This window comes from Schistocerca americana, chromosome 7 (assembly GCF_021461395.2).
Source record: "Schistocerca americana isolate TAMUIC-IGC-003095 chromosome 7, iqSchAmer2.1, whole genome shotgun sequence".
NCBI classification, from domain to species: domain Eukaryota; kingdom Metazoa; phylum Arthropoda; class Insecta; order Orthoptera; family Acrididae; genus Schistocerca; species Schistocerca americana.
Window position 1 is genome coordinate 516,168,165 of NC_060125.1, and position 26,610 is coordinate 516,194,774.

General features: G+C 39.0%; 1 protein-coding gene across 2 annotated transcripts in view; it reads right to left on the reverse strand.

The window, feature by feature from the left end:
• The window catches only part of LOC124622052 (lipoyl synthase, mitochondrial), a 113,500-nt gene that overhangs the window by 14,821 nt on the left and 72,069 nt on the right, over positions 1-26,610 (reverse strand). For both annotated transcript variants that reach the window (XM_047147615.1, XM_047147616.1), the window contains exon 6: positions 8,166-8,281. In XM_047147615.1, the coding sequence (XP_047003571.1) occupies positions 8,166-8,281 (116 nt within the window). The remainder of the gene's footprint in view (positions 1-8,165; positions 8,282-26,610) is intronic.

The following is a 26,610-nucleotide window of genomic DNA, read 5'->3' on the forward strand; positions in this document are numbered from 1 at the left end:
ATCTACATTAATCCATTCAAAAATTTCTGTTCGGGTGGTTACTGGGAGGCTTAGGACATTGCCCTCAAGAGTTATTTCTGTAACTATCTACTCACTGTAATGTGCGTATATGACAATCTCCCATGAAGCCCTGTCTCTGGCAGCAGTTTGGATTACATGACTCTCCTATAGCCGGCAAATTGAATTTGCTGTAGCACAATGTGGAAATTTAAAACATGCTTCAGGTTTTCTCTGAAGCACTCTACTCCTACAGCCACTTCCTCAGGCAGGTAATAAAAGTGAAACCCCACTTTTACAATTCTCAAGGGCCTTCAAAAAATAGTGCAAAATGTGGGAAATAACATTTTAAGTGGTAAAAATTACGTATAGGATACCCCCTTGCATTTTTCGCACTTATGTATATGTACATAATAGGGATCAAAATACTTGTCAAGAACTTGTGTATTATCTAATAAAAAGTGCTGATGTCATTGGACCTGATAACTGGCTTGGAAGTAGAAATGTTTGACTCAATTTCATACATCATAATGTTTTTGGAAAGCCTGCAACTGTCAAAATAGTGAAATAATGCACTAGGTATGTATTTTTTCATGCTTAACATGATGCATATCAAGAATTTTTTGTTGTTGTCAAGTGCAATTAAGTACGTAAGTATTTTGTGAGATGCTTCAGTATGTGTTATTCTGCATCTCTTACACTGTAGTCATCTTTTTGAAGTTATCACATACTGTGCCTCCTCACTCATGCAGAAAACCACCAGGGTTGCCAACTATCCCCTATTTCCCTGGAAACCCCGTGTTCTGGTTATTTTTTGATTAGATCCCATGCCCTATATCATTTCAAACTCATCACATATTTTTCTAACTTTTGCAATGGTGGTTAAAACAATTTTTATTTTGCCTGACACACCACGGCTTTCCCTACTATGTCCACCCCTGTGGTGAAGAAAAACTATTCCTAATACTGTATGGTCATTTCTCTGTTTCTGCAAAGTGAAGGGAAATTTCAAAGCTTTTTGAATTTTAGATATAGAATGAAGTGAAATTATCCTATATTTACCAACTAGACAGCTTTCTTTAACAGGAGCAGTTGTCAGAACCATTACAAATTGGGAACCCATTAACATTCAACATGAAAGTATTGATGGTTGTCCCAAAGCTCTGAAGTTTTTGCTTTTTTTTATAATGATTCTGATAACAGTCAACGTTGGACATTTATTCAACTTTTTTCCATATTGGTACAGTTGTTTTAGAATGTTTTAACTTTTTGGAATGCTCTGATATTAGTATAATGGAAACTTGATGCAGCCAAGACTCTGATTAGTAAAACTGAGCAAAGAATGGTATATATTTTAGTAGTGGAGCAAATGGAGTTGTTTTCAATAAGTTCACTGTTTCAGAAAACACCTTGAAGATAATGTTATGGACTTTTAAGTCGAATTGAAAACATATTTAGTCACGAATTTCAAAGTTGAAGATCATTTGCCAATCGCAGTACAATCTTGGATGCCTCTTTGTCTTGGTACAAGCTCAAATTTAAGCACTTTCAAGAAGTAATTAACCAACTTCGGTTAGCTGACGTAGTTGAAGATTGTTTGAATGACGAACATTGTAACACAGAAGATATTTTGAATCAAGGGTTGTGCATTGAACAGAATGCAATCAGAAGGTGCCTTAGTGTTTTCTGTACCTTGAGAGCCAAAAATGTTCAGGTTCCAAATTTGCTAAATGTGCTCAGGTCTGTATTAAGAATTATTCCTAGTGCAAATGCTGAGGCAAAATGAACTGTGAATAGACCGAATTGTACAATAAATGTACCCTGAGCTCATATAAGCAACACTGCAATTAGCAGTGAATTTTAATTTTAGCTGTATATAATGCTTTACATATGTAAAATTGAATGAATCTTTGCTATATATATATATATATATATATATATATATATATATATATATATATATATATATATATATATATATATATATATAAGCAATATTGTTAAAAACAAAAAAGCGTGCGCACTGGGTACCTACATCTGTTGTCTATGCACTGACGCCATTACAGTCTGATTCTTCCTTGTTTACATTGTGTAGTCAGTGTTTAAGATGTTTTCGATAATCGTGAGTCCCACCGACTGTGAAGTACGGGCTGTTATAAGATATCTTAGTGCTAAAGGCCTAAAAGCGAACGATATTCATCATGAGATCTGTGCAGTTTACGGAAAAAACATGAGTGATGGAATGGTAAGAAAGTGGGTGACAGCATTTAAAGATGGCTGCACAAATGTGCATGATGAACAACAGAGTGGGCATCCTTTGGTCGTTAATGAAAGTTTGGTGCAGGAAGTGGACAATAAGGTGAGAGAAGTCAGACGCTTTACGATTTCCTCCTTGCGGGATGACTTTCTAATGTTTCTCATGGCATTGTGACTGAGCACCTGAATTACCGAAGATTGTGCACACGTTGGCTACCGCAAATGTTGATGGATGTGCACAAAACCAAACATTTAGACAGTGCATTGACTTTCCTTGAGCGATCCCACAACGACAATGATGATTTCTTAAGCCAAATTGCTACGGGCGATGAAACATGGGTGGCCTACGTCACACCAGAATCAAAGCAACTGTCCATGGAAGTTCAGGAAAGCCATCATTTTCCTGCAAGACAATGCCCATTCTGCATGTCGCGAGTCAGACCAAAGATTTCATCACATATTTTCACTGGGAAATTCTAGATCCTCCATACAGCCCCGATCTTGCGCCCAGTGACTACCATCTGTTCCTGCACTTGAAGAAACACTTTGGCGGTCAGCGTCTTCAAGACGATGACGAAATCAAAACAGTGGTGATGCAGTGGTTAACAAGTCAGGCGGCAGACTTCTATGAGAAGGGTATTCAAAAGCTGGTACAACGTTATAACAAGTGCCTCAATATTGACAAAAATTATGTAGAAAAGAAGATTAAGGTACAGGCTTTCATGTAACAATAAAATTATTGAGATATCTTAGCACGTTTTTTAAAAATTCGAAAACGGTACTTACTTTAAAAAAACACGCCTCGTACCTTCCTACTATTCTTTGTAAAAAATAATAATAATAATAATAATAATAATAATAATGCTTATTTTGTTGGCTCCCTTCTCGATCCTGTATTTTCCCATTGCTGTGTTTAACCAAAAACCTATGAGCAATGCTAAGTGAATGACTGTGTAAACTAGTGCTACAAGTGGCCAAACGCCTAAATATGGTTTGACAAAGCTGTCACGATGATCACAACAATCACAAAACTGCATTTGTGTGGTAGAGACAGTTTGGAAATTGTTGCGATTGGTCATGAGATCTTAATTCGAACAAACCTAGTTACTCCCGTCAACCACCACGCCAAGTAGAACTTAGCAGCTGCAGTAGGCGATACGACATGAATTGTTCCATCTTTTACATGTTTATCGGTTCAAATCCACTGAGTGGAATACCACATAATATTTGTAAACACTACTGAACAGCCAATATTTTTTTTCTCCATGAACATTTTTTCGTAATGCGTAAATCGCAGGAAAATTATAAACATGTTTATGCAAAATTGGGTGCTAATTACTGTCGTGGACACAAGAAATTTGACAAGACAAATAAAAAAATGTCATAAATGGCAGGAAAACATTAACTTTCAGGAATGTAAAAGCGGGGTTATACTGTGTGTGTGTGTGTGTGTGTGTGTGTGTGTGTAAATGCATCTGGTTTCTATGTTTGTGCTTACCTTAAACCAGGTTAGTTCACATTTGTAATCTCATTAGGTACTATCAAGTTCTGTATGCCAATACACTGGCACCTTATTTATCCATTCTGAATTTAGTATTTTGCTGTTATTCATGTCTGGTTTCAGCCAGTCTCTGCTTCCAATACTGTCTTGGAATTATTAACTGACAATAATTATTGTATCTTTCTGTTCCTCCTGCATGTTGGATAATTTTTCTATGGAGTTGATTCGTCATTGATCACACAGAGGAATCCAAGTTTCAAAACCAAAATTACATGCCAAGTGTACTTTGCTATTCACATAGCCACTCCCATTTTGTAATGTTCACCTGACCTATTGAGGGGGGGCCCTACAGTTCTCCACCTATTAGCAGAGATCAAGAAATTCATATCAGAGATCAGTGCAGAATTGTCTGAGCTTCTACTTTAGACCTTTCACACTGTTCCAAACCAGAGCACTGTGATTGCCTCCAGGTACGTTGCTGCAAATAGCAAGCCCCACAAGTGCGAGACTAACAATGTTTGACCATCTTGTCAACTGCCTAAAGGAATCAAGGATAGCCTCAGAACCAGGCAGCAGGCATCATTTGTGCCAACATGGGCCACAATTTTTAACTGGTTGCACCCACTGGGTTTAAACAGCCACTTCGAGTCTCCTCCACATCTCGGGCAAGTATGCGAGTGCACGCTGGCATTCATTTCCAACCTGTCTGCTACTTACCTCAGAGGCTTCATCACCTCCTCCCAATAGCCAATAAACTGACCCTTGTGCTATCTTGCACTGAGCAGGAAAATTGGCCACTGGCCCAACAGATTGGCCTCCTGTGCTGACTGGTCAGTAACTCTTACCTGTTGCTAAGGCAAAAGAGGGCAGACATGTGGTCAGTTCTTATATTCACTCTCTACTAAGAGATTCACAAACCCACCACTGTCTGTATCTCACCCTCTAGTTAGAACAACATCAGTCAGATGTTACACAATGGAAAACGCAGTTATTTCCAGGAGATTCCTGTGACACCAAAGATGTTGCAGCTTTGGCCACTGGTGCCCCACCTACCGTATCGACTATGGTCAATGCAGCTTCCAGCTGTTTCTAGACAGTGGCCAGTTCATTCTATGTCTGCATGCAAGCACAGGCTTGAACTGCTAAACAAGAAAAGAAAGCTACCTGTGGTGTCTTTCAGATGGTGTTGAAATCAATACTACTAACTGGGAAAATGGAAGGGGAAAGCTCCTGTGTGAGACTAACTGAGCATAGCAAACCGCCACAGTTCAATAACTAGCAGTAATGGTGGCACACAGTTCAGACTACACTGGTGATTGCAAAAGAAACAAACTCTTACAACAAAACTAATGACTCATCTGAAATCAGATGAACAGTTCAAATTCACTTCTCTCAGAAGCATGTAAAGAAACTAGTAAAGTAATAATGTGCATGGAATATCTTCTCAGTCTATGCATCAATGAGCACTCATTCTGACATGTTCGAAACATCTGATTAGTTAAAATGTATGTGGATGATACAATTGTATGCGTCTGATTCTGGGCATAACCTCATATGGCGAGGGGTGGGAACACATAATGTATCCAGGAACATTATCTAACATGATCATTTTGATGGTCCAGGTTTTAGGGGTCTGGATGCATAATGTTGCATGGGTGCTCTGACTTCCAAATCTTTGAACATTCACCGGTCAGCATCATTGTGACATTATACTCCCTTCCCCATGTGCATCTTCTCAAGGGTGTATTCAGCCCTGAATTCATTTTTACAAATGACAAAGCATGAGCACATCGAACAGCAAAGGTGAAGGAGCTCACATCGAACAGCAAAGGTGAAGGAGCTCTTGGAACGTGAGGATATTCATCGTGTACACCACTGGCCTGCCTGTCGCTCCTCCAACCCTCACCCCAATGCGCGCGCACCCCCCCCCCCCCCCCCCACCAACTTAAATCCCATCATGTAATGTGTTGAGATAGACTACACCCACGACAACCTATTTCAAGACAGAGTGCTGTAAGAACATCGACAGCATTTGGAAGCACTGCTGAAAAAACTAGGTTGCAATTATGGAGGGCAACAACCTACCTTCCCCTGGCTGGGAGAGTGTTTCCAAAACTCTTACCTCCTGGCTGTGATGAAAAATGGATGACTTGGAAGTCCCTGAATATACTGACACCTGGAGTTTGCAGATCAAAAGTCAGTGGGAATAAACCAATCAAAATGATATTCTGTGTGACTGTGGAGAAGACAAGACTGTTCCTCATGCTTTAGTGTCAACGGTGTCCAGCCTCCTGCGCAGAACATGAACATCATGGAGCATAAAATCCATTGGAAGTGGCCAAGTTTGAGCAAAATTAGTATAGTCATAACTGTATACAATATTGTATGCTTCTAGTATGAGAAAAATTGCAGCATGTCCACATTCACCAATGACCATACGGCAGTTGCCAACTGCACAGACTGACAAGTGGAACACACGAGCACTCCTCACCAACCTTGCAACCAGTATGGGAGCATGTTGTGGTGCATGCATTGCCTTTCAGGGTGACCATACACCCCATTAATGTCCTGCGGACCACCACAAATCACGGTGACTTCGGTGTAATTATTATCTTTGAATGGAAGTGATATTTCTGTTCATCCGTCGCTTATGTCTTTCAGCTACCTTCTGTAGTATACTGTAGCAGTTTGTTTATGTATAGTTGAAGTTTCATTCAGCTATGTTACAGTGTCATGCAAAAGGTACTTTCATCCTTGTGTATGAAGAGCATCCAAAAACTGAGTGTTGCTTGGTGAGAATTATTAGGAGAGAAGACAATACAAACAAATGGATCAAGAACCAAACTGAAAGAGGCAGGTAGTGTGTGCAGAATTCGTAATCATAAAGCATTGGCAAGGTCATAAATTACTCAAAAGACACCATTTAAAAATTATGTTTAACATGGGAAAATGGGAGGGGGAGGGGGGAGAGAAACAGTTCAACAAGAACATTTTCATAGATTACAATTGTGTACCATGTCATGCCCCGAATTCACAGTATTTCCATCCTTGGTTAATCTTATCCACTAAATAAGCCAAACACATCTTATGTCTCAAACCAAAGCTTCATTCTGCCACCATGTACCTGTTAGAATTGTAGAAGTCCACAGAAGCTGTCCTGCACATATTGCTATACTAGCACACCAGGCAGAAAAATTTAAGTTGCAATGAAACTTTCTGACAGAATGTTACATCATCATTGTTAGATAAGGCAATGGATAGGGCCTACTTGTCATCTATGTATGTGTGGATAAATGCAATGTAATAATAAATCAAACTTCTTGAAAATTTTTTCAGACCAAAACAAAAAAGTACAATTTTGAAAACAATCACACGGGTAACCAAACCATTCATTTAAACTATCCAAAAAAGTTTTATACCACCCTCATGACTTACATAGCTCATTTTTTATGGAAGTCATTCTCAATGCTTTTTGGATGATACAAAATTGCTACACACAGCTACCTGTGTAATAGAGGTAAATAGTCAAACATTCTCAGTGCAGTGTGATCTCTTTCAAATTTTGAACAGGAAAATTTTGCTTGTGTACATTTTTCTGACAGCTACCTAAAGTAGTCATTTGTAGCTTAGACCATGTGTGATTTTTGGCTTTATGGCAAAAAGGGTTGTTAGTAGGATACATCACCCGCCTGCTGAAATGGTGTACAGGACAAAGGTGTTATTCACAGATTCATCACACACAGAGTCAACAGTATACTCTGATCTCCCTTGACAAGTGCAGAATTTGTCTTACTCCTGATGATCATTACAGAAGAGTGTGCATGTGGTCTGGTCAGGTACCAATCCACAAGTCAGATACACAGTCCCAAAGGTTCAGCAAAGTGAGAGGTCAGTCATTTTTTGAGCCAAACTCATGTATGGATGTTTGACGCCCATCATTGTCAAGAATAATTTGAGGGCTTTGCAGTATTGAGACAGAATCCAATCCTTCAAACTATTTAGCCCCTTAGTCAACATTTAGGCAATAAGTTGATCTTTCAAGACAATATTTCACACCATGCCCACCTCATGAACACCCTTTTTTCCAAATGGAATGGTCTGCAGTAGTTGCTGTCATGAACCCAAATAAGTACACTTGAGATCAATTATAACTTGCAGTTCGCTATCACAGGACAACTCCTGTCACACTGCATGAGGTACCCCAGAAGGGGCAGCTGTAGAAGAATCATCAGGCTTGAGCCACAACATTTCAACCAGCTTGTGGACAGCATGTCCAGGAGGATCCAACCACATCACAATGCACAGGGTGAAGTAACATGGTATCAAACGTTACCCTGCAGCAGATTATGATTTACAGTTGTTTCATAGTGATACACTGAATTACAATAATTTACGGCTTATAATTCCTCACCTTCAAGTGTTTTACGAATTTCCTCATCAGTTTCCCCAAGGCCCAACATTATAGATGATTTAGTAATCAGATCTTGTTTTATTTCTTTGGCTCCCTTGAGCACAGTTAATGACTGCCTGTAACAAATAAAAACATCAAGAATTACCTGAATTGTTAAGATCTTAGTTGCAATGTCAATCTGTCATTTTTATTCTTGAAAGTGAGATTGAAGTAGACTGTTAGAAATTAAGATATTGGGCAGTGTATCTTCAGGGGAGGGGGTGGGGGGCGGCGCAGGGGGACAGACACACACACACACACACACACACACACACACACACACACACACACACACTTGTTTGTTATGGACAAAGCCACACTCGTTCATTTATGGCACATACGTAGACAGAGAGTCTTGCCTACCAGTTGCAATGCATATTGCATATCTCAAAATAAGGTACAGAGATGTTTAGCCACCTGTGCAACAGAGTTATTCATTTTAAAATATTCTTTTATTAGAATATTTTAAATCAGTATTTTCTGGAAAACACATCTTGTATTCTTAAATTTTTTCATACAATTAAAGCTGAGAAACTCCGCAACAGTATGTATAATACCCAATGGCAGCTTTTAGAAAGTGCAGACAATGTAAGTACTATAGATGAATCATTAAAAATTGAAGCGAGTAACTGTATCACGTCTAAGATATCTTGTTGTTTGCCATTGTGTGCAGCTGCTGACTGTTGGACAGATGGGATACACAGTTTTAACAAATAATGCAAGGATTAAAGGTAATAACTTGCCATACAGTTGTAGTGTTGAGTTTCTGCAAGCACATAAATAAAACTAAAAATTTTGGTGCATTCAGATGAACTGTTCTTCAGAGTTAATAGACTACACTTACTTGCATACACAAGCATGTATGTGTATTCTATTATCTATGAAGTGAGACTTGTATAAAAGCTAGCAATGTTATCACTCCTTGTAAATGGCCTGTCAATGACTCAAAGCCTCAAGTATACACTGTGATGATACCTCTACCCCTTCCATTATTTATATTCCACCAAGTACTTTTCATTACCTTACTTGCGCACCTAATAAAGACAGTCACACACAACCTTCAGCATTACCTTCCCCCTCCCCCCTTATCCAAGTTATCCTTTCCACGAAGGCCTCTAAGGTACCTCTTAATGCAGTGTCAGTATGGTGGAAAAGATACATGAAAATGCACAACACGAGAAATGGATTAACATAAAACAACTGTAGTTCCGACAAAATAGTACATAGCCGCACAAATTTTTTCTTTTACCACAAAACAAAAATTGTTAAAACTTTAAGAGACTTTCCTTCTCAGACAAACAAATGGACCTTTTTCTGTAGTCTGGACATGACACCGAATAAAATAAACAATTATTCCTTCTGTAGCTGATTTAATGTTTGTCTTTGTGTACTGCCAGTGTTAAACATTTTAATTTGGTAAGGGGGGGGGGGGGGGGGGGGGGGTGAGGCTTGCAATTTGTGTGCCAAAATCATTTCTTTCAAGTACAGTAAATTTAATTTTTTAAATGCAGTGGCATACGGAAACAAATCACTGTTTTACATAAATGAAAATGGATCTGCCCAAGTAGTTGATAAAAAAGAGTCATTAAAACAGAAGCCTAAAGTAGTTTGGCATTGCTAATTCCGAACTGTCGAAGATAATTAAAAATAGACATTGAATTACAGCAGCACTTGGACACAGTAGATGAGAAGGCAGCGATACAGGGTTGTAGCCTAATCCCCAATGTTATTCAGTCTGTAAATTGAGCAAGCAGTAAAGGGAAACCAAGGAGAAATCTGGAAAGTGAATTAAAGTTCAGGACAAAGAAATAAAAACTTACAGGCTTGCCGATGACATTGTAATTCAGACAGAGAGAGAGCAAAGGACATGGAAGAGCAGTTGAACGGAATGGACAGCATCTTGAAAGGAGGGTGGAAGATATACATCAATAATGGAAAACATCTGATAAATAATTATTACTTAGCAACAACGTTTTGTAGAAAATACAAAAAAAGAGATGGCCTTGTCATCTATGATAAAAACAGTGTCAGACATAGAGCAACTGAGATGCAGAATTATTGTTCAGAACAACATTTGGAAGTGTGCGTGCCATAGAATTGTCCTTAAATAATTCTGATATATCAATAGTAACAGTACACAGGGTACCTTTAGGGAGCTGGAGCCTCTTTTTGAAGTAGTAAGGTGCTCTCCTAGTAAACATATTTGAATGCAGAAGTAGTGTGATAGTGCTTGGGAACTTCAGTGTAAACTTTCTAACAAATTCGAGACCGACCAGACGTAGAAAATTTGATGTTCACATATAATCTTGCTTCTGTAGTGAGTTCCCCTACTAGAATAACTTAATGTACCAGCACAATAACTGATGATATATTTATAAACTAGACCAAAATACACTGGTCAAAACAATTAGGGGATCAGTTGAGATATCCAGGTTCTGAAGTATTGTCATTGGCAGAATGAACTACAATGGTTCAACATCTTTCTGTCAGTTCTACGGAGTGGAGGCAACAACATATGGTCACCGAGATGGAGGTAATAATGGAAAGCTGCTGCAGAAGGGGTTGGTGTTGAGTTGTTTACTCTATCAAACGAATTATACAAGCAGTTGGGTTCAAATAGTGTAGCGAGCAGGTAATGCAATGCAACAACAACTTGACTTACCCGAAACTATGGTGTGGAGAGTCATAGAACAGTTGAAAGTGGGACTGAGAAAGAGGGAGATGGGTGCAGCTGTTGGACTGTCCCAAAGTGTAATTTCCAGGGCCTGGATGCGACTTTAGACAACAGGAACCGTTAAAAGAAGGCAAGGCCGAGGTCGTCCACAGCTAACACCAGCAAGAGATGACCGTTATCTCCAGTTAACAGCCCATCGAGAAAGTAGGCTGAATGCAACTCAGCTGCAATGCATCTATCAGGCAGCAACAGGACACGCAATATCAACACAAACAGTCCCAAATCACCTTCGGAAACATAGCCTCTATGCATGGAGGCCTATGGTGTGTGTCCCATTAAAACCACCACACCATTTAGCCCACAAAACTGGACGGAGGAATTTCAGGATTGGAGTCTTAACGAATGGTGCTGGGTGCTGTTCGCAGATGAGTCAAGATTTTGTGTTCAGTCAGACAATCGTCATTCCCTCTTCTGGAGAGAACATGGAACTTGAAACAATTTATCTTTTGGTCTCCTCCTACAATACCCTCTTGTTACCATAGTATTTCTACTTGGCCTTGTCCTTTTACTGATTTGATCCTCTTTTGCCTTCGCTATTTCATCTCTTAAAGCTACCCATTTGTCGTCTTCTGTATTCTTTCACATAATGCTCCCTCTGAAACTCTCAGCAACCTCTGGTTCTTTCAACTTATCCAGGACCCATCTCCTAAATTTCCTACTCTTTTTCCAATTTCTTCAGTTTTAATCTTCAGTTCATAACTGATCACAGTGGTCAGAGTCCACATCTGACCCTGAAAATGGTCTTACAATTTAAAATCTGGTTCCGAAATCTGTCTTACCATTATATAATGGTCCATGTGGTGTCTCCAGTTGTCTTCCAATGCATACAACCTTCTTATATATTTCTTAAACCAAGAGTTAATGAAGATTAAATTATGCTCTGTATAAAATTCTACCTGGCAGCTTTCTCTTTTATTCCTGTTCCCGAGTCCATATTCACTTCCAACTTTTCCTTCCATTCCTTCTTCAATATCGAATACCAGTCCTCCAACACAATTACATTTTTGTCACCTTCAAAATTAAATTTTTGTCACCTTTAACCTTCTGAATAATTTCTTTTATCCCATCATACATTTCTTCAATCTCTTCATCACTTGCTGTGTTCACTACGGTGTTCATAGTAGCATTCGTATTTTCTTATTCATTAGTAAACCCACTCCTGCATTACCCCATTTAATTTTTTATTTATAACCCTGTATTCACCTGATCAGAAGTCCTGTACCTCCCCCTACCGAACTTCACTAATTCCCACTATATCTAACTTCAACCTGTCCATTCCCCTTTTTAAATTTTCTACCCTACCTGCCCGATTAAGGCGATTCCACACTCCAATCCACATGACATGCTCCTGAGTCATCCGAAAGAGGGGCTACTTTACCTCCAGAATATTTTACCCAAGAGGACGTCACCATTTAACTCTACAGTAAAGCTGCATACCCTCGAGAAAAATTATAGTTTTAGTTCCCAGTTGCTTCCAGTCATCCACAGTAAATGCACAGCAAGGCCATTTGTTTAATGTTACAAGGCCAGATCAATCACCCAGACTGTTTCCCTCGCAATTATTGAAAAAGAACCACATGTTTGTCTAGCCTCTCAACAGATACCCCTACATTGTGGTTGCAGTTAAAGTGTGGCTATCTGTACCACTGAGACACACAATCCACCGCATCAACAGCAAGGTCCATTGTTCATGGGGGGCTAACAGTATCGCTGGATGAATTTTTCACTTATGCGTGTACGGTGCCAATTATAACAGATGAAGACTTTTTAGGATTTTTCACAGTTCGAAATATAGCATCAATGTAGATGTCAGCAATGAAGTCAATGTTGCAGAACATTATGAAAGGTATGCGCAGCTACTTAGATGCATATCTGAATGGCTAAATTGATAAAACAATGGAAGGCATTTAAAAATTTGTGGCAAACTTGATGGTGGAAAGGACACTTCAAAAAACAAATACAGATTTCCTCCCCTCCCCCCCCCCTCCCCCCCCCCCCCACCACCACCACCACCACCAATAACAGTACTGTACATACATACTTTCAATGTACTGTATATACCTACAAGAGTAAGCTGTCAGGAAATGGAATTACTATATTTTAATAAAATTTGTTAAGATTGCAAATAGTTCTGTTTTTTGCAAGCACTGTTTCATACAAATTTTTTTAAATATAAAAATGTTCTGCCCCATCAGTTTTTGACTGTGTGTTGTTGAAAATAAAGTATGAAACATGGCTGAAACAACATAATGCTAAGAACTGAAGTAATTACCATAATAAGTCACAACTGGAAATTCTGTTGGGACCTTTTTTTTGTAATCACAATTTCCTGTAGAGACATCAAAGAGGACTGAATCAACTACAGGAACACAAATTACAGCTTGGATATTCAGGGTGAGGAATATAAGGATGCGAAAGAAGAGAAGAGGCACAAGACTGACACTACTTAGGCATGACTGTGAAGATGCCTTCCAAATATAAGAAGTTAAAAAATCATATTCTTACGTAGTTAGAAGAGTATGTAAAATTCATTTTTCTATGAATACTGTAGTTGCTATTTTTTGTGTGCACCATAAAAAGCTTTTTTCAGACTAAATGCAATAATGGTTAAACAATTAATCGAAAGTTCAATTTCACATAAAGATGAGAAAAATAAAGAGTAAGTTGAAGGGAAGAAGTGCATAGTGCAAAGTCCTGTAACTGCGAGGCCACCCATTCAGTTCTCACTAAACAACACTTTTTTAGCTTATTTGTATTCTAAATTTATCATCAAACGGAAATGTTAATGAAAAAATACTGAAATAATTTTTTAAGAAAAATAACTTTTTGTTTACTAATTGCATGAGTATTCATAATAAATTAAAATTTGGTGCAAAACTGCAAAATATGAAATACAACATGAAAAGTTATTTCTAGAAAATACATGCAAATACAAACCTTATATTACAAACACAAATATGATAATATTTACACAGTTTTTATGAGTCAATAGTTGCATAATATTGTTGTTGTTGTGGTCTTCAGTCCTGAGACTGGTTTGATGCAGCTCTCCATGCTATCCTGTGCAAGTTTCTTCATCTCCCCGTACCTACTGCAACCTACATCCTTCTAAATCTGCTTAGTGTATTCATCTCTTGGTCTCCCTCTACGATTCTTACCCTCCACGTAGTCCTCCAATACTAAATTGATGATCCCTTGCCTCAGAACATGTCCTACCAACCGATCCCTTCTTCTAGTAAAGTTGTGCCACAAACTCCTCTTCTCCCCAATTCTACTCAATACCTACTCATTAGTTATGTGATCCACCCATCTAATCTCCAGCATTCTTCTGTAGCACCACATTTCGGAAGCTGCTTCTCTTCTTGTCTAAACTATTTACCGTCCACATTTCACTTCCATACATGGCTACACTCCATACAAATACTTTCAGAAGCGACTTCCTGGCACTTAAATCTATACTTGATTTTAACAAATTTCTTCAGAAACACTTTCCTTGCCATTGCCAGTCTACATTCTATATCCTCTCTACTTCAACCATCATCAGTTATTTTACTCCCCAAATAGCAAAACTCCTTTACTACTTCAAATGTCTCATTTCCTAATCTAATTCCCTCAGCATCACCCGACTTAATTCGACTACATTCCATTATCCTCGATTTGCTTCTGTTGATGTTCATCTTATATCCTCCTTTCAAGACACTGTCCATTCCATTCAGCTGCTCTTCCAGGTCCTTTGCTGTGTCTGACAGAATTACAACGTCATCGGCGAACCTCAAAGTTTTTATTTCTTCTCCATGGATTTTAACACCTACTCCGAATTTTTCTTTTGTTTCCTTTACTGCTTGCTCAATATACAGGTTGAATAACATCGGGGAGAGGCTACAACCCTGTCTCACTCCCTTCCCAACCACTGCTTCCCTTTCATGTCCCTCGACTCTTGTAACTGCCATCTGGTTTCTGTACAAATTGTAAATAGCCTTTCGCTCCCTGTATTTTACCCCTGCCACCTTTAGAATTTGAAACAGTATTCCAGTCAACATGGTCAAAAGCTTTCTCTAAGTCTCTCTAAGTCTACAAATGCTAGGAACGTAGGTTTGCCTTTCCTTAATCTTTCTTCTAAGCCGTAAGGTAAGAATTGCCTCACATGTTCCAATATTTTTACAAACCAAACTGATCTTCCCCAAGGCCAGCTTCTATAAGTTTTTCCACTCATCTGTAAAGAATTCGTGTTAGTATTTTGCAGCTTTGACTTATGAAACTGATAGTTTGGTAATTTCACATCTGTCAACACCTGCTTTCTTTGGGATTGGAATTATTATATTCTTCTTGAAGTCTGAGGGTATTTCGCCTGTCTCAGACAACTTGCTCACCGGATGGTAGAGTTTTGTCAGGGCTGGCTGTCAGTAGTTCTAATGGAATGTTGTCTACTCCTGGGGCCTCGTTTCGACTCAGGTCTTTCAGTGCTCTGTCAAACTCTTCGTGCAGTATTGTATCTCCCATTTCGTCTTCATCTACATTCTCTTCCATTTCTAGAATATTGTCCTGAAGTATGTTGCCCTTGTAAAGACCCTCTATGTACTCCTTCCACCTTTCTGCTTTCCCTTCTTTGCTTAGAACTGGGTTCCCACCTGAGCTCTTTATATTCATGCAAGTGGTTCTCTTTTCTCCAAAGGTCTCTTTAATTTTCCTGTAGGCAGTATCTATCTTACCCCTAGTGAGATAAGCCCCTTACATTTGTCCTCTAGCCATCCCTGCTTAGCCATTTTGCACTTCCTGTTGATCTCATTTTTGAGACGTTTGTATTCCTTTTTGCCTGCTTCATTTACAGCATTTTTATATTTTCTCCTTTCATCAATTAAATTCAATATTTCTTCTGTTACCCAAGGATTTCTACTAGCCCTCGTCTTTTTACCTACTTGATCCTCTGCTGCCTTCACGACTTCATCCCTCAAAGCTACCCATTCTTCTTCTACTGTATTTCTTTCCCCCACTCCTGTCAATTGTTCCCTTATGCTCTCCCTGAAACTGTGCACAACCCCTGGTTCTTTCAGTTTATCCAGGTCCCATCTCCTTAAATTCCCACCTTTTTGCAGTTTCTTCACTTTTAATCTACAGTTCACAACCAATAGATTGTGGTCAGAGTCCACATCTGCCCCTGGAAAAGTCTTACAATTTAAAACCTGGTTCCTAAATCTCTGTGTTACCATTATATAATCTGTCTGAAACCTTTTAGTATCTCCAGGCCTCTTCCACATATGCAACCTTCTTTCATGATTCTTAAACCAAGTGTTAGCTATAATTAAGTTATGCTCTGTGCAAAATTCTACCAGGCAGTTTCCTGTTTTATTCCTTACCCCTAGTCCATATTCACCTACTACTTTTCCTTCTCTTCCTTTTCGTACTATTGATTTCCAGTTCCCCATAACTATTATATTTTTGTCTCCTTTCACTATTTGAATAATTTCTTTTATCTCATCATACATTTCATCAATTTCTTCATCATCTGCAGAGCTAGTTGGCATATAAACTTGTACTACTGTAGTAGGCGTGGGCTTCGTGTCTATCTTGGCCACAATAATGCGTTCACTATGCTGTTTGTAGTAGCTTACCCACACTCCTATGTTTTTATTCATTATTAAACCTATTTGATTTTGTATTTATAAACCTGTATTCACCTGACCAAAAGTCTTGTTCCTTCCTCCTGCCACCGAACTTCGCTAATTCCCACTATATCTAACTTTAACCTATCCATTTCCCTTTTTAAATTTTCTAACCTACCTGCCCGATTAAGGGATCTGACATTCCACGCTCTGATCCGTAGAACGCCGGTTTTCTTTCTCCTGATAACAACGTCCCCTTGAGTAGTCCCCGCCCGGAGATCCGAATGGGGACTATTTTACTTCCAGAATATTTTACCCAAGAGGACACCATCATCATTTAACCATACAGTAAAGCTGTATGCCCTCGGGAAAAATTACGGCTGTAGTTTCCCCTTGCTTTCAGCCGTTCGCAGTACCAGCACAGCAAGGCTGTTTTGGTTAGTGTTACAAGGCCGTTTTGGTTAGTGTTACAAGGCCAGATTAGTCAATCATCCAGACTGTTTCCCCTGCAACTACTGAAAAGACTGCTGCCCCTCTTCAGGAACCACTTGTCTGGCCTCTCAACAGATACCCTCTGTTGTGGTTGCACCTACGGTACAGCCATCTGTATTGCTGAGGCACGCAAGCCTCTCCACCAACGGCAAGGTCCATGGTTCATGGTGTGTAATACATTTTACTAGTTGTCACAAGGCTCCTTCATAATGTCTGTGGGGAAGCGTAACACTGGTAGTGAATCATGTCTGAAAAGCCTGAAGATAGCAGCCGGTAATGTAGTATAGATTAAATTTTAGTACAATATTTTTAAGAATTATTTTCACTTTTATTATTAAATACATGGAAAATATAAGTTACGTAAACGTCTTGATTTTCTTACAAAAATATACAGAAGACTGGACTATAGCTGTATATTTACGATAATTAAATTCAACTTTACATGTTGGTAAACGCTTACAAAAAGAAAAGTATTTCCAGCTTGGTTTGCCCTCCCCATGAAGCAACGAACAAGAGAAATTTTTCCTTTCTTACATACAGTTTTATGGTTCAATTCAACAATTTTTATATAAATTCGTTTTAAGCTCCCATTACTATCCAACATTGACATCTTTTTATTTTCAACCTTTTCATCCATTAATTTCTGAACAATGGGTACAAATAAATCTATTGGTTCTTGTAAGCACACAAAGACTACGGAGAACAATCAGCCAAGCTAGAGTAACGCTATACTGTGCATGTAAGAGTGAGTTTTATTTTTTATAATCATTGTAGAAAGAGAGCTTTTGATCCTTGCTTTGCAAGAGTTCTGTTGAAATCATGCTGATACTGATATTCTTAAAGACAGTTTTTAAAATATGTCACACTTAATGAATATTCTATACAGCACAAGAACGTAAAAAGATAGAATACGGTACATTAACTCTGAAATTCATATCTGATATCAAATCACAAGTCTACAACTGGAAATTTTCGGAACTCCAGATTTCCTATTTTTTTCACATACATATTTTGTAATTTTTCATCGGCAAATTCAATGTTTGTCTTTTTAATTTCTCGGCCCATGAATTGGAAGCTTTAAAATCAAATTTTTCAAATTGACTTTTAACAATTGAAGGGTATTGCTGTAAGTTTCTTGTTGTCACATGTTGATTTATTTGTCATGCTTCTATAAAACAATCATATGTCTACAAGCCAAGAACAGTTCCACCACTTACATGTTTCCTATTTTATCAAATCCTTCACGTGTATTAATCTGAATTTTTTAAATGTAATGTTTACAAACTCCATTTTGTTTGAGATTTGGAACATTAAAATCTTTTTTATTATCAGCTGATATGCTCTCCAGGCTTTTTGACATATTTCATAACCAGAATCATCTTGTTTGACTTCTGTGGAAGTGTTATCAACTTTATCAGTTATAAATTTTTTGAATCATATTTTACGATGTACAATGAGTGTTCAATAAGTAATGCAACAAATTTTTCTTCTTGGCCAACTATGGTTGAATTTATTTTGGGATGTCATGGAATATTCCCACTTTAGCCCCTATAGTTTCATGAAGTTCCAATAGGTGGTTGCACTATACATAGATTTCAAAATGGCGTCTGTAACAGCAGCATTCCAAGCAGAGAGCTGTCACTGAGTTTCTTTTGGCCTAACACCAGAGCATCATGGATACTCACAGGCTTTGGAAGAATGTCTATGGCAACCCGGCAGTGAACAAAAGCACAGTGAGTTGGCTGAGGTGCCTGCCATCATTGCAACAAGATTGCGCAAACCCGTCTGATCTACTGCATGCCGGATGGCTGCACACAGCTGTTACCCCTGCAATGTTGGAAGATGTGGACCCTCAGTTGAGGTTTTGAATGTTCTACTTCTCCATGGCAAGTCTGTGCACCCCAGAACAGCTCTTAAAACTTCACTGGACTGTTCTTCCCCATCTACCCTACAGCCCAGATCTTGAACCTTCTGATTTCCATCTGTTTGACCCAAGGAAGAATGCACTCCACAGAAGCAGTACCTGGATAATGGGGAGGTTACTAATGCAGCAAGATGTTAGCCCACATATACAGGTCCTCCCAGTAAGGTGATATAAGGCCATCCCATTGAACAGATATTATGTTGAAAAATGGAGTTTTGTAGTCCACAGAGTGGGGAAAAATATGGTGTTCTGAAATCCTGATTAAAGCCAACCTGCTTTTAGAAAAATATGTGCTGCATTACTTATTGAGCAGCCCTTGTATAATGATGAGAATCTTCTGCCAGCATTCTCAATATTTCAGTAATTGTTGGAAGAAGCAAAATTTATGACTGGACTGAAGATTTTTTTGGTAGGGAGGATGCAGCATGTTATCTTTAATGGAGGGTCAGTGTCAGATGCAGAAGTAAATTAAGATGTGCCCCAGGCAAGTGTGTTGGGACCGTTTCTGTTAATTTTATATACAGGGTGACACACAAGAGACGGATGGTATTGAACTGCGTAGTACTGAGGGCACGGTGGTGGGAGGTGGTCGTGGTGGGGATAGTTCTGATCCACACAGGACGCTATTTCATTTACTCAGTCACTATGGAGTAGTGTTTGTCTATGACAGTTTCGTGAGAAGTGATGAGTCTATTATTGCTACACAGCGATTGTTTCGTGCGTGGTGTAATGTCGGTCGACATGGAACCGTAACACAATCCTCAGATGGGAGGAAAACTTCAGATCAATTGGAAACATACTGGTAAGAAGCAACCCGGCCCGAGACGTAGAGTAGCGACACCAGAAAATGTTGAAAGAGTAAGGCAAGCAGCAGTCAGAAGCCCAGGACGGTCAGCTAGACGTCATGCTAATGAGTTACGAATCAATCGTGAATCGGTTAGACGAATTTTTCATAAAGAATTAAAATTCCATCCCTACAAAATGCTCATTGTCCAACAATTTAAGGAAACTGATTTTGCTATACGAGAAGACTTCAATTACAGGATGCAAGTGATTTTGGGATCAAATGAAAATGAAATTTTATTGATGAGCGATGAACCTCCTTTTCATTTAAACGGGGCCGTGAATAAGCAAAACTTACGTTATTGGGCTCCAGATCATCCACACCCTATCCACCAGCGTCCTCTACACTCAGAAAAAGTAACAGTCTGGTGTACTCTTGGCTCTGTTGGCATTATTGGACCTTATTATTTTTATTTATTTTATTTTTTATTTTTTTGAAGAGAGCGGGGCCACAGTTACTGTTAATTCGGTTCGTTACATTCATATGCTTGAAGCATTCTTGAAACCAGAACTAAGAAGACGACGAATCCCTTTAAAACGCGTTTGGTTTCAGCAGGATGGGACAACATCGCACACCGCAAACACTTCAATGACAGTTCTTACACGCATGTTTCCTGGCCGGATTATCTCACATTTTGGCAATGTTCCTTGGCCTCCCAGGTCTCCCGACTTGTCAGTATGTGACTTTTTTCTGTGGGAGTACCTTAAGAACTGTGTCTATAACCACAAACCACAAAATTTGGACAAGTTGAAGAATGCAATCATTCAAGAAATAGCTGCCATCCCTGCAGAGAATTCAGTCCGTGTGATTGAGGATTTTGAGAAGAGACTTGAGTCCTCCATCGAAATGATGTACATCACCCTGACGACATTATTTTTCACAAATAACTTTGTTAACTAAAATGGTAAATAATGAGCTTTGCTTTTGTGTAAATAAACATGCATTAATTTTGAAGTTGGCTGAGTATTATTTCATTAAAAACCGTCCATCTTCCGTGTGTCACCCTGTATTAATGTAGGCAATATTAACAGCGACCTCAGAATTTTTGCAGATGATTTAGTTGTCTATAACAAAGTGCTGTCTGAAGTAAGTGCATATTTATTCATTCAGATTTTGGTAAGATTTCAAAGTGGTGCAACTTATTGAGCACTGCACAGGTGCCATTTATGGTCAAATACGACACACCTGCAGCATTGTCTAGCATTTGCATTTACAGGGTCCAGTCACATCAATGAGACCACCGCCTATGTTTGACATCATCTCACAAATCTAAAACTGTGCACTTCATGAAACAAAAAAACATTGTGGATCCTATGACTATTCGAGGAATCACAGTTGGAATTGGCCAACTCTTACAAATACCTAGGTGTAACACTTTTTAGGGATATGAAATGGAATGATCATATAGGATAGTAGCAAGTAAAGCAAATAGTCGACTTCGGCTTATCAATAGAATACCGGTGAGATGCAGTCACCCTACAAAGGAGGTTGCTTACAAATCACTCTTGCGGCCCATTCTAGAATATTGCTCAAATGTGTTGGACTCATACCAAATAAGACTAACAGGAGATATTGAGCATAGACAAACCTGTGCACAAATGGTCACAGGTTGGTTTGACCTGTGGGAGTGTCACAGATGCTGAAGAAACTGAACTGGCAGACTCTTTAAGACAAATGTAAACTATCCCGAGAAAGCTTGCTTATAAAGTTTCCAGAACTGGCCTTAAAATGATGACTCTAGGAATATACTACAAATCCCTATGTATCACTCGCATAGGGATCTTGAGGACAAGATTAAATTAATTACAACACACACACACACACACACACACACACACACACACACACACAACACAACACATATATTTAACAATCACACTTCTCACATTTCATATGTGAATGGAATGGTGAGAAACCATAGTAACTGGTACAATGGGACGTAACCTTTGTCATACACTTGACTATGGTTTGCAGAATATAGATGTAGATACAACAGCTGCTAATAATAATAAGCAATTGTAATTTTTACACGCAATGTTAGATTACCTTTGCATGTATTTTCTTCAATTGTCTCTTTTCATACACTCATGGAATCATGTTCATCAATAGATTTCATGTCAACATAATTATTCTTATTATTACTATTTATTAGGATGGTAAATAACACAGGGTAGACAAAAATAAGGAACCATCACAAACACAACACACTGCCATGCCTAATATGGTGCAGGAAAACTGCTGGCATTGAAAACAGCTCTCCCAATCACCTCGGAATGGATGAATACAGGTCCTGTATGGTTTTTGGAGGATTATTTTACCAATCTTCCTGCAAAAGAGTGACATGTTTACACAATGATGGAGGTGGAAAGCGACCACACCCCTTTTTTTCCAAAGCAGACCACAAAGACTAAAATATTGGAATTTGGTGACTGGGGGGAGGGGGGCCACAAGCAAAGTGACAATTCATCCTTGTATTCATAAAACCCATCCTGAAAAATGCACAATGCATGAAGAAACATGAGCTCTGTCATCTTGGAACACAGCATCACAATTGTCGAACAAACAATTTAACATGGCATGGATCTAATCAGCCAAAATGATCACATAATCCTTGGCAGAAAAATGACTCTGCAGAGTAACATGGGGTGCATGGAATACCACGATATGGCTGCCCAACCATTTTTCTCTCTTTGGAGATAAACTCAGCCACAGGTTGAAAACAGTGTGCAGTGACACTCATCCAACTAAACAACCTAGTTCATAGTTCAATGCTTCAAAAGTCCACGTTTTATGGCTGTGGCACCACTTTTCCTATTACAGGCATTTGCATCACTGATGAGTAGTTTTCATGCCAGCTCGTCCTGGAACTCCATGCTTATGGAGATCCATCCATATTGTTTTGGCTGACTGGGATCGCAGGTGTGACATTCAGTTGTGCAGAGATTTTTGCAGCTGTCATGTTCTAATTTTTCAACACAATCCTCTCCAATGCTTATGTCACAATCACTCAACACACACTTTCATCTGTGTTGTGAGCTATCAGGTGATGTTTTCATGCTTTCTTCAATGCAGTACCTCTTTAAACACCAAACACTTCAGCTACCTTTGTTACAAAAGCACACACACCATACAAACACCAATAATTTGCCCATTCTGACATAACGTACTTGTAACCACACGTGACGTTTTTCTGACAAGGCAATGTACTGAGGCACTGCACAGGTGCTGTTCATGGTCAAATATAACAGTGCCACCTGCAGAATTAATTAGCATTTGCAGTTACATGTTCCAGTCACATTGATGTGCCCACTACCAATGTTCAACATCAACCTGTAATAACCACTCACAGACAGCAGATAACAGCACTATCAGTGGAGGGCATACTTCCAAAGTGCATCTGGTGGTGGTTGTGGGGGGGGGTGGGGGGGTGGGGGGGGCAGGAAAAGAGTAATTTATCGTATGTACAAGGGTGACAGGGGTGAACAATGGCTGTGTATATGTATACATGGTTCAACTGCTGAGCAACTGATCACCCAGATGAACCAAGGGGCTACCTACAGCATCTCTTCAATGACTGTTCAACAAAAGTTGTGTGTATGGGCCTCTGCAGTAGGCGACGGTTTCATGCAACCATACTGACTGCTTTTCATCAGCGACAGGCGGGAGTTTGCATGCCAATACTGTAACTGGATGTCCACTGAGTGGCGACAGGTGGCCTTTTCATATAAACCACATTTTATGCTCCACCTGCATGTAATGTCTGAATACAAGCACCCTGCAACAATCATCAGATGGGCCAAGGTTGAAAGAGGGAGTGCTACCTTGCTGTAAAGTTTTCATGGCATTCCCGCGGTGATATCATCATCCTGGAAGGCACAATGGTTCAACACAAGAATGCTTCTATCCTTGGGGACCATGTCCACCTCTACATGCAGTTTGTTTTTCCTTGACACAATAGCATCTACCAGCAGGGCAATGCAATGTGTCACACAGCTCGTAGTGTAAGTGTGTGGTTTAAAGAGCACAAGTTTAGTGTAATCCTATGGCCACTAAACTTCCCAGATTTAGCTCAATTGAGAATCTGTGGGACCATTTTGATAGTGCTGCTCACGCCGCAGTTCCTCGACTGAGAAACTTGGTGCAGCTGGCCACAACACTGAAGTCAGCATGGCTCCACAACCCCATTGGTACCTTCCAGAACATCACTGACTCTTCCTTCATCTATGCACTGCAAAAGGTGGTTATTCAGGCTCTCGAAAGGTTGTCACATTAATGTGACTGGACAGTGTATGTTAAATGCAAATTTCTCGTGGTGATTCCATATTTTTGTCTAACACCCGCACTTTCATTCCACTACAGTTAGACATTTCCAAACAGCAATGGTAAAATGCGAATTTTATACAGGATCTGATTACCCAGAACCAACATTTTCTCCAGGTTCCCTTAGGCTGTCGTTTCTTCACAGTTTACTCAAGAATGATACCACAGCTGGTAAAATTCCTACTAACAGGCTATAAATAGAAGGTAGGATGAAGTGATAAAATAACAGAACAGAGTTATTGATACGCACATTTTTTGTCTTCAAACAATAATATGTTTTGAATTATGGTACCTAACTTTAATTTACCATGAACACCTGCATTTTCATGAGATTAGTAATTAAAAATAAAAATGTTTTTTTGTTAATACTTCCAATCTGACAATACAAACAGAATTCAGATAAAACTTTAAAAAAAAAAATAGTCTTGTTCAGTAAGAAAGAAACTAGCAACACCACAGTTACAAGAATTCGTGCTATGCATTCACATTTGTGCCTCCTCTCCCTCCCCCCCCCCCCCCCCCTCCCCCCCTCTCTCTCTCACACACTCTCTCTCTCTCTCTCTCTCTCTCTCTCTCTCTCTCTCTCTCACTCTCTCTCTCTCTCTCACTCTCTCTCTCTCTCTCTCTCTCACTCTCTCTCTCTCTGTGTCCACAAATTTATACACTCACAACAAATAACTGCATTAAACACATTAAAAGTTTTGTACAAAACATAGGTCCATTCTTGAGAGAGCACAAATTCTCCATCATCATAGAATGTCACCAAGCAGAAAGAAAGTTTCTGTGCAAGAAAATTTATGTTCCCACATAAAAGGACACAATGGCAAAAATTCTAGGAAATGAAATATTTCTGGAGAGATATCTTCTGGAGCATCTTCTGCCCCACTGAGGATATTGCAGATAGTATCAAAAGATGAGTACACACAATTTCTTGCCAAAACAGTGTCAAACTTATTCATTACTCTCTCCCCAGTACCACCTCTAATGTCAGTCAGCTTACATTTGACAATCTCAACAAATTCTACAACAGCAACAATTGATTCGACTCCTTTACTGCTGCTGGCAATAGAAGCCAAAACTGTTACAGATGTATGCTAGAGTATTTTTGATTTTAGATTCAATGAAAGCATTTTGCACCTTTCATACTAAAACTGAAGTCTCTTGGGAACGAATCAGTCACAGATTTCATGGTTTGAAAAATATTCATCCATACACCCCAGCTTGTCAGGACAGACTCAGGCAGCAGAGCTCGGTTCGGTAGCAGTTCCCTATTGAGCAACACTATGCATGCTTTGAAACACCTTCTTGCTGAATGAAATGATTTATTTGATTCTGGGTAGTTGCCGCACATTTCTTTGGTGATGTGTTGCAGTGTATGGGCCAGTTAGGTAAAGTGCATTAAATATGAAGAGAATACACACAGGACAGTTACCATCTTCAGCACGTAGGTTGCAACATATGAATATATAACTTTTCTTTCTTTAATACCCTAAGGCCACAGAACATTAACACTGTTATTCACAGAACGAACTGCAGTTGAATGATTTGCATGTTCCAATATGTTGCAGGAAATAAGTAGTAACTTTGAGGGTTCAAACTGTCCATTGTTTCCTTGCTGATTATCCATATGTAGTGATTACTTATATAGTGCCCACATTTTTTCAGAGCTTTCTGGTAATAAAAATGTAAACAGTGTTTCCTTAACAACTGTTCATCAGGAATCTGTTGCCTTCAGCAGTTTTGTATAAATGAACGATATTCAGGCACATTAAACTGTACCATGGATTGTTCACAGTAACTATAGCAGAGCACATCTTATGGAAAAATACATTTGTGGAGTTTGGAGTCCTTTGCATCTACATCAATAATACCTGCTTCTTAGTGGACTGCACTGCTTTGTTCTTTGCGTGCACACCACTGTGTATATGTTGCTGAAGTTAAAACTTCATAGAGCACTCCATCTACTAATTGAACACTTGATATACATTAGAACAATACCTCCACCTATAGTGAAAGTATCGTCCATCATAATGCAAGATCTTAACTTAGATGATAATTTTGATGCAACAGGAGATGCGATGAACACACAGTCATGAACTCTCAGGAAGTTATATTTGGCAAACTTTTCTTGACACATGCAGTCCCTAGTTCTGATTCGGTAGGAGTCTTTAGTTGTGTGTGAACAAGTTGCTGGTCTTTTGTTTGCCCTACTGCCAATCTTAACAGCACACACAGTAGTGACTAGTATTGTTTTGCACAGTGTTGCTGTTATATCTGCTTTACTTTTGAGAACTGAAATTTGAAACCTTATAAATTGAAGCAGAAGCACTTCATAACCCAACACAAAGAGCAATTAACCACATTTCTCAGAATAAAATTCAGTTGTAAGATGCACAATTAAGAAATTTATTTCACTTTCCTAGTTTCAATAGATTAAACTGTCATTTCCAGAAGCCTACAAAATTTAGGATATTATAAATCATTAGAACTTA